General features: G+C 44.4%; 1 protein-coding gene across 1 annotated transcript in view; it reads right to left on the bottom strand.

Annotated features, from left to right (window-relative positions):
* Nucleotides 1–830: 830 nt before the first annotated feature.
* LOC109899216 (MLLT10 histone lysine methyltransferase DOT1L cofactor) overlaps nt 831–16,997 on the bottom strand; it is an 83,881-nt gene continuing 67,714 nt past the window's right edge. Inside the window, 6 exon segments of the mRNA XM_031835062.1 lie at nt 831–2,609; nt 3,927–4,008; nt 5,234–5,457; nt 5,459–5,512; nt 13,424–13,455; nt 14,213–14,362. Of these exon segments, the coding sequence (XP_031690922.1) occupies nt 2,319–2,609; nt 3,927–4,008; nt 5,234–5,457; nt 5,459–5,512; nt 13,424–13,455; nt 14,213–14,362 (833 nt within the window). The 3' untranslated portion in view covers nt 831–2,318.

The raw sequence follows: 16,997 nt of genomic DNA, 5'->3' as shown, positions 1-16,997 counted from the left end.
AATTTTTCATTTGAATTACTAAATTCATGTTTAATTTAAATACAATTTTAAATTAATTACTAAATACATGTCTAATTATTATTACTATGACTTCTTTTGATCTCTTCATCTGGACATTTTGGGCCAGTTTCCTGCTTCCAGATGAAGCAGAAAACTCAATGGAGAATTGTGTGTGAAACGACTGATGTTCTGCAGCTTAGTGTTTTGACTTTTGATCAGGCACCTCATTCGGGAGCATGGGGGTCCTCACTCAGCTGTTAACCTCCCCTCCCCCGGGGAGAAGCAGTGGCTGCTGGGAGGTAATCAATGATGGACGACGGCTCTGCTCCCACCCCAGAATGGGAATGCTGTGAATGGATTGAATGAGAGGGAGGAAAGGAGGAGGAGGACGGGGCGATGAATAAGGACAGGGGAGGAGGGGAGGAGAGTGGTGGACAAGGAGGTAGAGAGGGGGCATGTTTAAACAGCCTGGACTTGAGTGACAGGGCTGATAGAGGGTGAGGGTTGAAGAGTTGCTGGGGGGCTGAGATGTGAGGGGAAAGTGAGCTTTTAATTCCCCGAGCAGAAGCAGATGTAGCAGAATGGCGCACACACACACACACAGCTAGGCAGCTGGAAGTCATCAGGGACAGGGGTGCACATTGTGTGTGTGTGTTTGCTGGGGCAGGGGGAACCTGGACCACTATTAAAGGGGCATGCAGAAACTGCTAAACACTAGACAGAAGACGGAAAACGAGAGAGAGTGCGAGAGTCTGTTTGTCATCCCTTCATCCATCCAGAGATGGGGGGTAAAGAGGTTAAACAAAGAGAAACCTGTTATTAGACAGAAGGTTTAGGGAGGTAGATCTGTTCTTTATTCAACCAAAGCATTAAAATGCATTTTACAAAAAGCACTTGAACAGAGCTGTTAAATCAAGCTTTACCGATGTTCTCACAAACCAAACCATGACGACATCCCGACACAGGCTTCCTGTAAGTCCTCCTCCTCGTCTTTTCACCAACAGTCCGTCTCTTTCTTTATCCAGAACGCTTCTTTATTTCGGTGACTTGAAATAGAAACACTTGAGGATGTTTTATGATTTTTCAGTTGTACAAAACTGATCCAAACAAAAGTGAACACAGACGGAAACGTGGTGCCGAGTATAAAATAACCCGTGTGAAACTTAGAAAAACAACGAAACAATGTCGCTGCACATATAAAAATAAATTAATACTTTGTGTTCAGTCACCGTCTCCTATTGTCTGCTCATAAGAGTCACACAAAATGAGGTTTCATTGGCTATCCTTCACACCAGCAGGGCCAATCACAATCACTTATTTACACCCCACAGCCAATGAAAAATATATATTTATTTACACAAACGAGGTAAAAACTGTGCCATTGAATCCACACCCCTCCCCACAATAGCAGCTATATACACCACCACCTCCACCACCACCACTACTTCAATCTTTCTGAGTACACAACAAATATTTGTTTCCCTCAAAAATGTTTACAGCAAGAGTGAGAAAAACTTAAAACATTAGTATAAAACAAACGCTTGAAAGAACAGCGGGCACTTCTAAATAAATAAAAAGAGACCATTTATAAAGTTTGTTTCTGTAGTTTGTGAAAGCAGCACAATACAATTTCCAGCTTCTCAGAATGTGTTGTGTGACCTGTTGCCTGGGCAACGCAGCTTGACAGCCAGTAATATGGTGAGAATGGATGTCTGACAGGAGAGACAGGAAGAGGAGTATGAGTAACCCCGCCCCCTCGGCTTTAGGCACTTGGGGATTGGACCCTGACTGGCCAGTCATGAATGTTGTGGATTCCTATTGGCCGATGCTGAGAGTTGTGGGCACTAATCGGCTGGTTTGTGTGTGTGTGAGGTAGGTACAGCAGAAAGACAGTCATAGCAAGGCTTCCATGGCTGAGCAGTCAGTCAGTCTTACATTAGAGTGGTCTCTGGTCAGGTCTTATGCTGGTCCATACACACAGATATAGAGAGGTAAAAGCAGTTACAAACTCCTCCCTCTCTTAAAACTGTCCAATGAGAGTCATACTTCCCAGACCGCATCTCTCCAGCTGAGCTGTGAGTCAGTCAGCTATGTTAGTGTCCTGATCGTTTTTTGGAGTTTGTAGTTCTATGTGGGTGAGCTTGTGTGGTTAAACACACAGCACTGATCACATGATGGTGGAGACCCCTGAGAGAGAGAGAGAGAGAGAGAGAGAGAGAGAGATGGATGAATAGAGAGATGGATAGAGAGTAGAGAGAATCACCAACAGAAAGAGAGAGAGAGATGGATAGAGAGAAGAGAGAGATATGTTTTGTGGGTCAGGTCTTCTCCTGTCCAGTGACTCCAACAGCTTTCTCAGCCAGCCGGGGCTTCTGTGCAGCGGCGTGTGTGTGTGTGTCGGGGTGTGTGTGTGTGTCGGGGTGTGTGTGCAGAGCCAGGAAGGGGTTGGCGGTGATGGTGCCGTGGGCATTGGAGGAGGAAAGAAGGGAGGTGATGGGCAGCTGAGCAGAGGAGAGAGGGATGGAGGGAAGCTGGGAGGAGGAAGACTGGAGTTGGTGGAGGTCTTGTTGTTGCTGCATCAACTGGTAAAATAACACCTGCTGCTGTTCCTGGAGAGAGAGGGAGGGAGGGAGGGGGAGAGAAAGAGAGAGAGAGGGAGGAGAGAGAGAGGGGGGAGAGAGAGAGGGAGGAGAGAGAGAGGGGGGAGAGCGAGAGGGAGGGGGGAGAGGGAGAGAGAGGGGGGGTAGAGAGAGAGAGAGAGAGAGAGAGAGAGAGAGGGGAGGGGAGGGAGGGAGGGAGAGAGAGGAGAGAGAGAGAGAGAGAGAGAGAGAGGGGGATAGAAAGAGAGAGAGAGAGAGAGAGAGAGAGAGGGGAGGGGAGGGGAGGGAGGGAGAAAGAGGGCAGGGGAGGGAGGGAGGGAGAGAGAGGGGAGGGGAGAGAGAGGCAGAGAGAGAGAGAGAGGGGGGGATAGAGAGAGAGAGACAGAGAGAGAGAGAGAGAGAGAGAGAGAGGGGGGAGGGGAGGGAGGGAGAGAGAGGGGAGGGGAGAGAGAGGCAGAGAGAGAGAGAGAGGGGGGGGATAGAGAGAGAGAGAGAGAGAGAGAGAGAGAGAGAGAGAGAGAATTTAATAAAGTATTTAATTTCCTTGTTTACCACAACAAATCTACAGGGTTATTTCATCTCTGTATTCAAACAGGCCTTAATGTCCCAAAAATGCTGCAGTTGTAGCCTACCGTCCAATGAGGCCTGCGTATCTCAAAGCCATATCAAAGATCTTGGTTGCAAAACACTGAGAGCGGAGAAATAAAAAACGTGTTCCTAAAGAAAGCTGATAACCTCCAAGTGTGACAACGAGACAGCTGTGTTTTGCCCGGCAATAGGATTTTAAAAGGTTATTCAAATCAGAACACTTTGTTTTCTCTCAGAGAATTTGAGAGTGGTTTGATCAACACAGCAGCAGGCCCCTGAGAAACGGGTACAGGAGCAGACACACACTGTCATTACAGGAATCACGAGGATAATTTTTTTATTTATTTGACCTTTATTTAACCAGGCAAGTCAATTAAGAACACATTCTTATTTTCAATGACGGCCTGGGAACAGTGGGTTAACTGCCTGTTCAGGGGCAGAACGACAGATTTGTACCTTGTCAGCTCGGGGGTTTGAACTCGCAACCTTCCGGTTACTAGTCCAATGCTCTAACCACTAGGCTACGCTGCCGCCCCTGAGCGACAGCACTTTACTGTTCGACCAAAATCATGGTTTTAGCCTCCTAAACATTTTGAGTGAGGTGACCATGTAGAATGTGCAGTTCGCACTGATGCAACCAATTAAAAATGTAACTCGCACAGCCAAGTCAAAGGGCCGCAATGTGCGACTAAATGGTGTCAGAACGGAGCCCTGGTGTGTGTGTGTGTGTGTGTTTACCGCAGAGGGCTGTGAAGACAGTAGCTGTTGTAGTTGGTTCTGGTGCAGTAAGAGCCTCTGCTGCTCAGACAAGGCACCCAACCTGAGTGAAAACACACAAAGCCAGACACGCAGTTAGAAAACTACAACACACACACACACACCTGCTTTTAGCTGTAGCTGAGCTGATGTAATCCAATAGGAAAGCAGGGAGGGAGAAAATATAACGACATCAACTTGAAACTAAAGACAGAGCGAGAAACAACCATGTCAATCAATGGAAGGACAGACAGGTATCCATGCAGCCAGCCAGACTACCAGGTATCCATGCAGCCAACCAGACTACCAGGTATCCATGCAGCCAGCCAGCCAGACTACCAGGTATCCATGCAGCCAGCCAGCCAGACTACCAGGTATCCATGCAGCCAGCCAGCCAGACTACCAGGTATCCATGCAGCCAACCAGACTACCAGGTATCCATGCAGCCAGCCAGCCAGACTACCAGGTATCCATGCAGCCAGCCAGCCAGCCTACCAGGTATCCATGCAGCCAGCCAGCCAGACTACCAGGTAGCCATGCAGCCAGACTACCAGGTAGCCATGCAGCCAGCCAGCCAGACTACCAAGTATCCATGCAGCCAGCCAGACAGACTACCAGGTATCCATGCAGCCAGCCAGACTACCTGGTAGCCATGCAGCCAGCCAGACTACCAGGTATCCATGCAGCCAGCCAGCCAGACTACCAGGTAGCCATGCAGCCAGACTACCAGGTAGCCATGCAGCAAGCCAGACTACCGGGTAGCCATGCAGCCAGCCAGACTACCAGGTATTCATGCAGCCAGCCAGCCAGACTACCAGGTAATCATGCAGCCAGCCAGAATACCAGGTAACCATGCAGCCAGACAGACAGACTACCAGGTAATCATGCAGTCAGCCAGCCAGACTACCAGGTAATCATGCAGTCAGCCAGCCAGACTACCAGGTAGCCATGCAGTTAGCCAGACTACCAGGTAGCCATGCAGTCAGCCAGACTACCAGGTTGCCATGCAGTCAGCCAGACAGACTACTAGGTAGCCATGCGGCCAGCCAGACAGACTACCAGGTAGCCATGCAGCCAGCCAGACAGACTACCAGGTAGCCATGCAGTCAGCCAGACAGACAACCAGGTAGCCATGCACTCAGCCAGACAGACTACCAGGTAGCCATGCAGCCAGCCAGACAGACTACCAGGTAGCCATGCAGTCAGCCAGCCAGACTACCAGGTAGCCATGCAGCCAGACTACCAGTTATCCATGCAGCCCGCCAGACAGGCAGATGTAGCGTACATACCTGGTGTTGATGGAGCTGGAGATGGGCAGAGCGGTGCTGGGGCCCGGTGAGGAGGTATGTGTGTAGCTGTATGTGTGAGGGCTGGAAGTGGTCTGTATGACTCTGTTCAGAACCCCCACTATCCCCCCCATCCCTAGCCCAGCTCCCCCTCCCAGCAGCATTGTTCCCATGGCAACCCCGTTGAGCTGAGGCGGCTGGGGGGGGCTGTGGGAGATGGAGGGGGGGGGTAGAGAGAGAAGAGGTAGAGCCACCACTACGGCGGCCACACGACACGCTATCCTGCGAGAGAGACAGAGGGAGAAAGTGCTTTGTTTACCAATATCAGCATAACCAGTGTACAATGACAGCATAACAGCATAACCAGTGTGTAACGACAGCATAACTAGTGTGTAATGACAGCATAACCAGTGTACAATGACAGCATAACAGCATAACCAGTGTGTAACGACAGCATAACTAGTGTGTAACGACAGCATAACTAGTGTGCAATGACAGCATAACCAGTGTGTAATGACAGCATAACCAGTGTGTAACGACAGCATAACTAGTGTGTAATGACAGCATAACCAGTGTGTAATGACAGCATAACCAGTGTGTAATAACAGCATAACCAGTGTGTAATGACAGCATAACAGCATAACCAGTGTGCAATGACAGCATAACCAGTGTGTAATGACAGCATAACCAGTGTGTAATGACAGCATAACTAGTGTGTAATGACAGCATAACAGCATAACCAGTGTGTAATGACAGCATAACAGCATAACTAGTGTGTAATGACAGCATAACCAGTGTGCAATGGCAGCATAACCAGTGTGTAATGACAGCATAACCAGTGTGTAACGACAGCATAACTAGTGTGTAATGACAGCATAACCAGTGTGTAATGACAGCATAACCAGTGTGTAATGACAGCATAACCAGTGTGTAATGACAGCATAACTAGTGTGTAATGACAGCATAACAGCATAACCAGTGTGTAATGACAGCATAACAGCATAACTAGTGTGTAATGACAGCATAACAGCATAACTAGTGTGTAATGACAGCATAACCAGTGTGTAATGACAGCATAACAGCATAACTAGTGTGCAATGACAGCATAACAGCATAACTAGTGTGTAATGACAGCATAACCAGTGTGTAATGACAGCATAACAGCATAACCAGTGTGTAATGACAGCATAACCAGTGTGTAATGACAGCATAACAGCATAACCAGTGTGTAATGACAGTATAACTAGTGTGTAATGACAGCATAACCAGTGTGTAACGACAGCATAACTAGTGTGTAATGACAGCATAACTAGATTGGAATGACAGCATAACAGCATAACTAGTGTGTAATGACAGCATAACCAGTGTGTAACGACAGCATAACTAGATTGGAATGACAGCATAACAGCATAACCAGTGTGTAATAACAGCATAAACAGTGTGTAACGACAGCATAACAGCATAACTAGTGTGTAACGACAGCATAACAGCATAACTAGTGTGTAATGACAGCATAACTAGTGTGCAATGACAGCATAACTAGTGTGTAATGACAGCATAACAGCATAACTAGTGTGTAATAACAACATAACTAGTGTGTAATGACATCATAACCAGTGTGCAATGACAGCATAACTAGTGTGTAATGACAGCATAACAACATAACTAGTGTGTAATAACAACATAACTAGTGTGTAATGACATCATAACAGCATAACTAGCGTGTAATGACAGCATAACCAGTGTGCAATGACAGCATAACTAGTGTGTAATGACAGCATAACAACATAACTAGTGTGTAATGACAGCATAACAGCATAACTAGTGTGCAATGACAGCATAACAGCATAACTAGTGTGTAATGACAGCATAAACAGTGTGTAACGACAGCATAACAGCATAACTAGTGTGTAATGACAGCATAACAGCATAACTAGTGTGTAATGACAGCATAACAGCATAACTAGTGTGTAATGACAGCATAACAGCTTAACTAGTGTGTAACGACAGCATAACAGCTTAACTAGTGTGTAACGACAGCATAACCAGTGTGTAATGACAGCATAACTAGTGTGTAATGACAGCATAACAGCATAACTTGTGTGTAACGACAGCATAACCAGTGTGTAACGACAGCATAACCAGTGTGTAACGACAGCATAACCAGTGTGTAATGACAGCATAACTAGCGTGTAACGACAGCATAACTAGTGTGTAACGACAGCATAACAGCATAACTAGTGTGTAATGACAGCATAACCAGTGTGTAACGACAGCATAACCAGTGTGTAACGACAGCATAACTAGTGTGCAATGACAGCATAACAGCATAACTAGTGTGTAACGACAGCATAACCAGTGTGTAATGACAGCATAACAGCATAACCAGTGTGCAATGACAGCATAACATCATAACCAGTGTGCAATGACAGCATAACCAGTGTGTAATGACAGCATATCCAGTGTGTAATGACAGCATAACAGCATAACCAGTGTGCAATGACAGCATAACCAGTGTGTAACAACAGCATAACTAGTGTGTAATGACAGCATAACCAGTGTGTAATGACAGCATAACCAGTGTGTAATGACAGCATAACAGCATAACTAGTGTGCAATGACAGCATAACAGCATAACTAGTGTGTAATGACAGCATAACAGCATAACCAGTGTGTAATAACAGCATAAACAGTGTGTAACGACAGCATAACAGCATAACTAGTGTGTAATGACAGCATAACATCATAACTAGTGTGTAATGACAGCATAACTAGTGTGCAATGACAGCATAACTAGTGTGTAATGACAGCATAACAGCATAACTAGTGTGTAATAACAACATAACTAGTGTGTAATGACATCATAACAGCATAACTAGTGTGTAATGACAGCATAACCAGTGTGCAATGACAGCATAACTAGTGTGTAATGACAGCATAACAACATAACTAGTGTGTAATAACAACATAACTAGTGTGTAATGACATCATAACAGCATAACTAGTGTGTAATGACAGCATAACCAGTGTGCAATGACAGCATAACTAGTGTGTAATGACAGCATAACAACATAACTAGTGTGTAATGACAGCATAACATCATAACTAGTGTGCAATGACAGCATAACAGCATAACTAGTGTGTAATGACAGCATAAACAGTGTGTAACGACAGCATAACAGCATAACTAGTGTGTAATGACAGCATAACAGCATAACTAGTGTGTAATGACAGCATAACAGCATAACTAGTGTGTAATGACAGCATAACAGCTTAACTAGTGTGTAACGACAGCATAACAGCTTAACTAGTGTGTAACGACAGCATAACCAGTGTGTAATGACAGCATAACTAGTGTGTAATGACAGCATAACAGCATAACTAGTGTGTAACGACAGCATAACCAGTGTGTAACGACAGCATAACCAGTGTGTAATGACAGCATAACTAGCGTGTAACGACAGCATAACTAGTGTGTAACGACAGCATAACAGCATAACTAGTGTGTAATGACAGCAAAACCAGTGTGTAACGACAGCATAACCAGTGTGTAACGACAGCATAACTAGTGTGTAATGACAGCATAACAGCATAACTAGTGTGTAACGACAGCATAACCAGTGTGTAATGACAGCATAACAGCATAACCAGTGTGCAATGACAGCATAACATCATAACCAGTGTGCAATGACAGCATAACCAGTGTGTAATGACAGCATAACCAGTGTGTAATGACAGCATAACAGCATAACCAGTGTGCAATGACAGCATAACCCGTGTGTAACGACAGCATAACAGCATAACTAGTGTGTGATGACAGCATAACCAGTGTGCAATGACAGCATAACCAGTGTGTAATGACAGCATAACCAGTGTGTAACGACAGCATATCTAGTGTGTAATGACAGCATAACCAGTGTGCAATGACAGCATAACCAGTGTGTAATGACAGCATAACCAGTGTGTAATGACAGCATAACCAGTGTGTAATGACAGCATAACCAGTGTGTAATGGCAGCATAACCAGTGTGTAATGACAGCATAACCAGTGTGTAATGACAGCATAACTAGTGTGTAATGACAGCATAACAGAATAACCAGTGTGTAATGACAGCATAACTAGTGTGTAATGACAGCATAACAGCATAACCGGTGTGTAATGACAGCATAACAGCATAACCAGTGTGTAATGACAGCATAACAGCATAACTAGTGTGTAATGACAGCATAACCAGTGTGCAATGACAGCATAACAGCATAACTAGTGTGTAATGACAGCATAAACAGTGTGTAATGACAGCATAACAGCAAAACCTGTGTGTAATGACAGCATAACTAGTGTGTAATGACAGCATAACCAGTGTGTAACGACAGCATAACTAGTGTGTAATGACAGCATAACTAGATTGGAATGACAGCATAACAGCATAACCAGTGTGTAACGACAGCATAACAGCATAACTAGTGTGCAATGACAGCATAACTAGTGTGCAATGACAGCATAACTAGTGTGTAATGACAGCATAACAGCATAACTAGTGTGTAATGACAGCATAACTAGTGAGCAATGACAGCATAACTAGTGTGTAATGACAGCATAACAGCATAACTAGTGTGTAATGACAGCATAACCAGTGTGTAATGACAGCATAACAGCATAACTAGTGTGTAATGACAGCATAACAGCATAACTGGTGTGTAATGACAGCATAACTAGTGTGCAATGACAGCATAACTAGTGTGTAATGACAGCATAACAGCATAACTAGTGTGTAATGACAGCATAACAGCATAACTAGTGTGTAATGACAGCATAACAGCATAACCAGTGTGCAATGACAGCATAACTAGTGTGTAATAACAGCATAACTAGTGTGTAATGACAGCATAACCAGTGTAATGACAGCATAACAGCATAACTAGTGTGCAATGACAGCATAACAGCATAACTAGTGTGTAATGACAGCATAACTAGTGTGTAATGACAGCATAACAACATAACTAGTGTGTAATAACAACATAACTAGTGTGTAATGACATCATAACAGCATAACTAGTGTGTAATGACAGCATAACCAGTGTGCAATGACAGCATAACTAGTGTGTAATGACAGCATAACAACATAACTAGTGTGTAATGACAGCATAACATCATAACTAGTGTGCAATGACAGCATAACAGCATAACTAGTGTGTAATGACAGCATAAACAGTGTGTAACGACAGCATAACAGCATAACTAGTGTGTAATGACAGCATAACAGCATAACTAGTGTGTAATGACAGCATAACAGCATAACTAGTGTGTAATGACAGCATAACAGCTTAACTAGTGTGTAACGACAGCATAACAGCTTAACTAGTGTGTAACGACAGCATAACCAGTGTGTAATGACAGCATAACTAGTGTGTAATGACAGCATAACAGCATAACTAGTGTGTAACGACAGCATAACCAGTGTGTAACGACAGCATAACCAGTGTGTAATGACAGCATAACTAGCGTGTAACGACAGCATAACTAGTGTGTAACGACAGCATAACAGCATAACTAGTGTGTAATGACAGCATAACCAGTGTGTAACGACAGCATAACTAGTGTGTAATGACAGCATAACAGCATAACTAGTGTGTAACGACAGCATAACCAGTGTGTAATGACAGCATAACAGCATAACCAGTGTGCAATGACAGCATAACATCATAACCAGTGTGCAATGACAGCATAACCAGTGTGTAATGACAGCATAACCAGTGTGTAATGACAGCATAACAGCATAACCAGTGTGCAATGACAGCATAACCCGTGTGTAACGACAGCATAACAGCATAACTAGTGTGTGATGACAGCATAACCAGTGTGCAATGACAGCATAACCAGTGTGTAATGACAGCATAACCGGTGTGTAACGACAGCATAACTAGTGTGTAATGACAGCATAACCAGTGTGCAATGACAGCATAACCAGTGTGTAATGACAGCATAACCAGTGTGTAATGACAGCATAACCAGTGTGTAATGACAGCATAACCAGTGTGTAATGACAGCATAACAGCATAACTAGTGTGTGATGACAGCATAACCAGTGTGCAATGACAGCATAACCAGTGTGTAACGACAGCATAACTAGTGTGTAATGACAGCATAACTAGTGTGTAATGACAGCATAACCAGTGTGTAATGACAGCATAACCAGTGTGTAATGACAGCATAACTAGTGTGTAATGACAGCATAACAGCATAACCAGTGTGTAATGACAGCATAACTAGTGTGTAATGACAGCATAACAGCATAACCGGTGTGTAATGACAGCATAACAGCATAACCAGTGTGTAATGACAGCATAACAGCATAACTAGTGTGTAATGACAGCATAACCAGTGTGCAATGACAGCATAACAGCATAACTAGTGTGTAATGACAGCATAAACAGTGTGTAATGACAGCATAACAGCAAAACCAGTGTGTAATGACAGCATAACTAGTGTGTAATGACAGCATAACCAGTGTGTAACGACAGCATAACTAGTGTGTAATGACAGCATAACTAGATTGGAATGACAGCATAACAGCATAACCAGTGTGTAACGACAGCATAACAGCATAACTAGTGTGCAATGACAGCATAACTAGTGTGCAATGACAGCATAACTAGTGTGTAATGACAGCATAACAGCATAACTAGTGTGTAATGACAGCATAACTAGTGAGCAATGACAGCATAACTAGTGTGTAATGACAGCATAACAGCATAACTAGTGTGTAATGACAGCATAACCAGTGTGTAATGACAGCATAACAGCATAACTAGTGTGTAATGACAGCATAACAGCATAACTAGTGTGTAATGACAGCATAACTAGTGTGCAATGACAGCATAACTAGTGTGTAATGACAGCATAACAGCATAACCAGTGTGCAATGACAGCATAACTAGTGTGTAATGACAGCATAACAGCATAACTAGTGTGTAATGACAGCATAACAGCATAACCAGTGTGCAATGACAGCATAACTAGTGTGTAATAACAGCATAACTAGTGTGTAATGACAGCATAACCAGTGTAATGACAGCATAACAGCATAACTAGTGTGCAATGACAGCATAACAGCATAACTAGTGTGTAATGACAGCATAAACAGTGTGCAACGACAGCATAACAGCATAACTAGTGTGTAATGACAGCATAACAGCATAACTAGTGTGTGATGACAGCATAACAGCATAACTAGTGTGTAATGACAGCATAACAGCTTAACTAGTGTGTAACGACAGCATAACAGCTTAACTAGTGTGTAACGACAGCATAACTAGTGTGTAATGACAGCATAACAGCATAACTAGTGTGTAACGACAGCATAACCTGTGTGTAACGACAGCATAACCAGTGTGTAACGACAGCATAACCAGTGTGTAATGACAGCATAACTAGTGTGTAACGACAGCATAACCAGTGTGTAACGACAGCATAACTAGTGTGTAACGACAGCATAACTAGTGTGTAACGACAGCATAACCAGTGTGTAACGACAGCATAACCAGTGTGTAACGACAGCACAACCAGTGTAATGACAGCATAACCAGTGTAATGACAGCATAACAGTATAACTAGTGTGCAATGACAGCATAACAGCATAACTAGTGTGTAATGACAGCATAAACAGTGTGTAACGACAGCATAACAGCATAACTAGTGTGTAATGACAGCATAACAGCATAACTAGTGTGTAATGACAGCATAACAGCATAACTAGTGTGTAATGACAGCATAACAGCTTAACTAGTGTGTAACGACAGCATAACAGCTTAACTAGTGTGTAACGACAGCATAACCAGTGTGTAATGACAGCATAACTAGTGTGTAATGACAGCATAACAGCATAACTAGTGTGTAACGACAGCATAACCTGTGTGTAACGACAGCATAACCAGTGTGTAACGACAGCATAACCTGTGTGTAACGACAGCATAACCAGTGTGTAACGACAGCATAACCAGTGTGTAATGACAGCATAACTAGTGTGTAACGACAGCATAACCAGTGTGTAACGGCAGCATAACTAGTGTGTAACGACAGCATAACAGCATAACTAGTGTGTAATGACAGCATAACCAGTGTGTAACGACAGCATAACCAGTGTGTAACGACAGCATAACCAGTGTTCTAGCTGGGTAATGGTGCTGCCTTACCTGAGCAGGTAGAGAGGAGTCACCCTTCACATCTGAAACACACAACATCACACAGTCAGACAGTGAGAGTGACAGTGTGTATGTCAGGGTGAGGTTAGGCGGTGTGTTCGTGTGACCTTGATAATTTATTGTTAAAACGAGAGGCTGCCTGGATCTTTAACTTAAAGACCCTCGTTCCCTTCGGTCTCAACGTAGACTTTGATCTGAAGCCATTCTTGTGATTATTGTGACTTCGCCATTGTAATTGTTTGTAAGCTTGTATAGTCAAATGAATCTATGATTGTATGTTATCCATTTGTTGTTTGTATGCTGTTCTTTGTATGACATTTTAATATTTGATTATTAACCAATGATATTAGGCCATTCTTGGCCATGATTACAGACACCTGTGTCTTTTGACACTATATAAACGAGTAATCCCGCAGTGTTTGTGATTATACCCTGATGACGGCTTGGCTGTCGAAACGTTGGTAATTACATTTTTGCATCTGAGCTCCTAGAGTGTACGGCTCTCTTTTATTTTCAAGTTTTCTACTCCGCTGGCCAGCACCTCGTCTTAATAGGTGTGCGTTTCTTTTTCCTCTAGATCGGTGTGTGTGTGTATGTCAGGGTGAGGTTAGGCGGTGTGTGTGTGTGTGTGTGTGTGTGTGTGTGTGTATGTCAGGGTGAGGTTAGGCGGTGTGTGTGTGTGTGTGTGTGTGTGTGTGTGTGTGTGTGTATGTCAGGGTGAGGTTAGGCGGTGTGTGTGTGTGTGTGTGTGTGTGTGTGTGTGTGTGTGTGTGTGTGTACCTTGGGCAGCAGCAGTAGGGGTGAAAGGCACAGACAGCTGAGCTGACAGGAGCTGCAGTCGTTCTTTCTTCATGGTCAGAGTTTTAATCTGGTCTTCTAGACGCCTGTTCTCCTGCTGCAGCTGGTGGAGGGACCTCAACAACCCCAACACTACCACACACAGAGAGGAGACCATATTAAACCAAAACAATACTGTTCTCCTGCTGCAGCTGGTGGAGGGACTTCAACATCCCCAACACTACCACACACAGAGATATTAAACCACTACAATACTGTTCTCCTACTGCAGCTGGTAGAGGGACCTCAACATCCCCAACACTACCACACACAGAGATATTAAACCACTACAATACTGTTCTCCTGCTGCAGCTGGTAGAGGGACCTCAACATCCCCAACACTACCACACACAGAGATATTAAACCACTACAATACTGTTCTCCTGCTGCAGCTGGTAGAGGGACCTCAACATCCCCAACACTACCACACACAGAGATATTAGACCAATACAATACTGTTCTCCTGCTGCAGCTGGTGGAGGGACCTCAACATCCCCAACACTACCACACACAGAGATATTAAACCAATACAATACTGTTCTCCTGCAGCAGCTGGTAGAGGGACCTCAACATCCCCAACACTACCACACACAGAGATATTAAACCACTACAATACTGTTCTCCTGCTGCAGCTGGTGGAGGGACCTCAACATCCCCAACACTACCACACACAGAGATATTAGACCAATACAATACTGTTCTCCTGCTGCAGCTGGTAGAGGGACCTCAACATCCCCAACAATACCACACACAGAGATATTAAACCAATACAATACTGTTCTCCTGCTGCAGCTGATAGAGGGACCTCAACATCCCCAACACTACCACACACAGAGATATTAAACCACTACAATACTGTTCTCCTGCTGCAGCTGGTAGAGGGACCTCAACATCCCCAACACTACCACACACAGAGATATTAAACCAATACAATACTGTTCTCCTGCTGCAGCTGGTGGAGGGACCTCAACATCCCCAACACTACCACACACAGAGATATTAAACCAATACAATACTGTTCTCCTGCTGCAGCTGGTAGAGGGACCTCAACATCCCCAACACTACCACACACAGAGATATTAAACCACTACAATACGGTTCTCCTGCTGCAGCTGGTAGAGGGACCTCAACATCCCCAACACTACCACACACAGAGATATTAGACCAATACAATACTGTTCTCCTGCTGCAGCTGGTGGAGGGACCTCAACATCCCCAACACTACCACACACAGAGATATTAAACCAATACAATACTGTTCTCCTGCTGCAGCTAGTAGAGGGACCTCAACATCCCCAACACTACCACACACAGAGATATTAAACCAATACAATACTGTTCTCCTGCTGCAGCTGGTGGAGGGACCTCAACATCCCCAACACTACCACACACAGAGATATTAAACCACTACAATACTGTTCTCCTGCTGCAGCTGGTAGAGGGACCTCAACATCCCCAACACTACCACACACAGAGATATTAAACCAATACAATACTGTTCTCCTGCTGCAGCTGGTAGAGGGACCTCAACATCCCCAACACTACCACACACAGAGATATTAAACCAATACAATACTGTTCTCCTGCTGCAGCTGGTAGAGGGACCTCAACATCCCCAACACTACCACACACAGAGATATTAAACCACTACAATACTGTTCTCCTGCAGCAGCTGGTAGAGGGACCTCAACATCCCCAACACTACCACACACAGAGATATTAAACCAATACAATACTGTTCTCCTGCTGCAGCTGGTAGAGGGACCTCAACATCCCCAACACTACCACACACAGAGATATTAAACCAATACAATACTGTTCTCCTGCTGCAGCTGGTAGAGGGACCTCAACATCCCCAACACTACCACACACAGAGATATTAAACCAATACAATACTGTTCTCCTGCTGCAGCTGGTGGAGGGACCTCAACATCCCCAACAATACCACACACAGAGATATTAAACCAATACAATACTGTTCTCCTGCTGCAGCTGGTAGAGGGACCTCAACATCCCCAACACTACCACACACAGAGATATTAAACCACTACAATACTGTTATCCTGCTGCAGCTGGTAGAGGGACCTCAACATCCCCAACACTACCACACACAGAGATATTAAACCACTACAATACTGTTCTCCTGCTGCAGCTGGTAGAGGGACCTCAACATCCCCAACACTACCACACACAGAGATATTAGACCAATACAATACTGTTCTCCTGCTGCAGCTGGTGGAGGGACCTCAACATCCCCAACACTACCACACACAGAGATATTAAACCACTACAATACTGTTCTCCTGCTGCAGCTGGTAGAGGGACCTCAACATCCCCAACACTACCACACACAGAGATATTAGACCAATACAATACTGTTCTCCTGCTGCAGCTGGTGGAGGGACCTCAACATCCCCAACACTACCACACACAGAGATATTAAACCAATACAATACTGTTCTCCTGCTGCAGCTAGTAGAGGGACCTCAACATCCCCAACACTACCACACACAGAGATATTAAACCAATACAATACTGTTCTCCTGCAGCAGCTGGTAGAGGGACCTCAACATCCCCAACACTACCACACACAGAGATATTAAACCACTACAATACTGTTCTCCTGCTGCAGCTGGTGGAGGGACCTCAACATCCCCAACACTACCACACACAGAGATATTAAACCAATACAATACTGTTCTCCTGCTGCAGCTGGTAGAGGGACCTC

Source organism: Oncorhynchus kisutch, linkage group LG11, assembly GCF_002021735.2.
Source record: "Oncorhynchus kisutch isolate 150728-3 linkage group LG11, Okis_V2, whole genome shotgun sequence".
NCBI classification, from domain to species: Eukaryota; Metazoa; Chordata; class Actinopteri; order Salmoniformes; family Salmonidae; genus Oncorhynchus; species Oncorhynchus kisutch.
The sequence above is the reverse complement of the archived record's forward strand: the minus strand, read 5'-3'. Positions and strand labels throughout refer to the sequence as shown.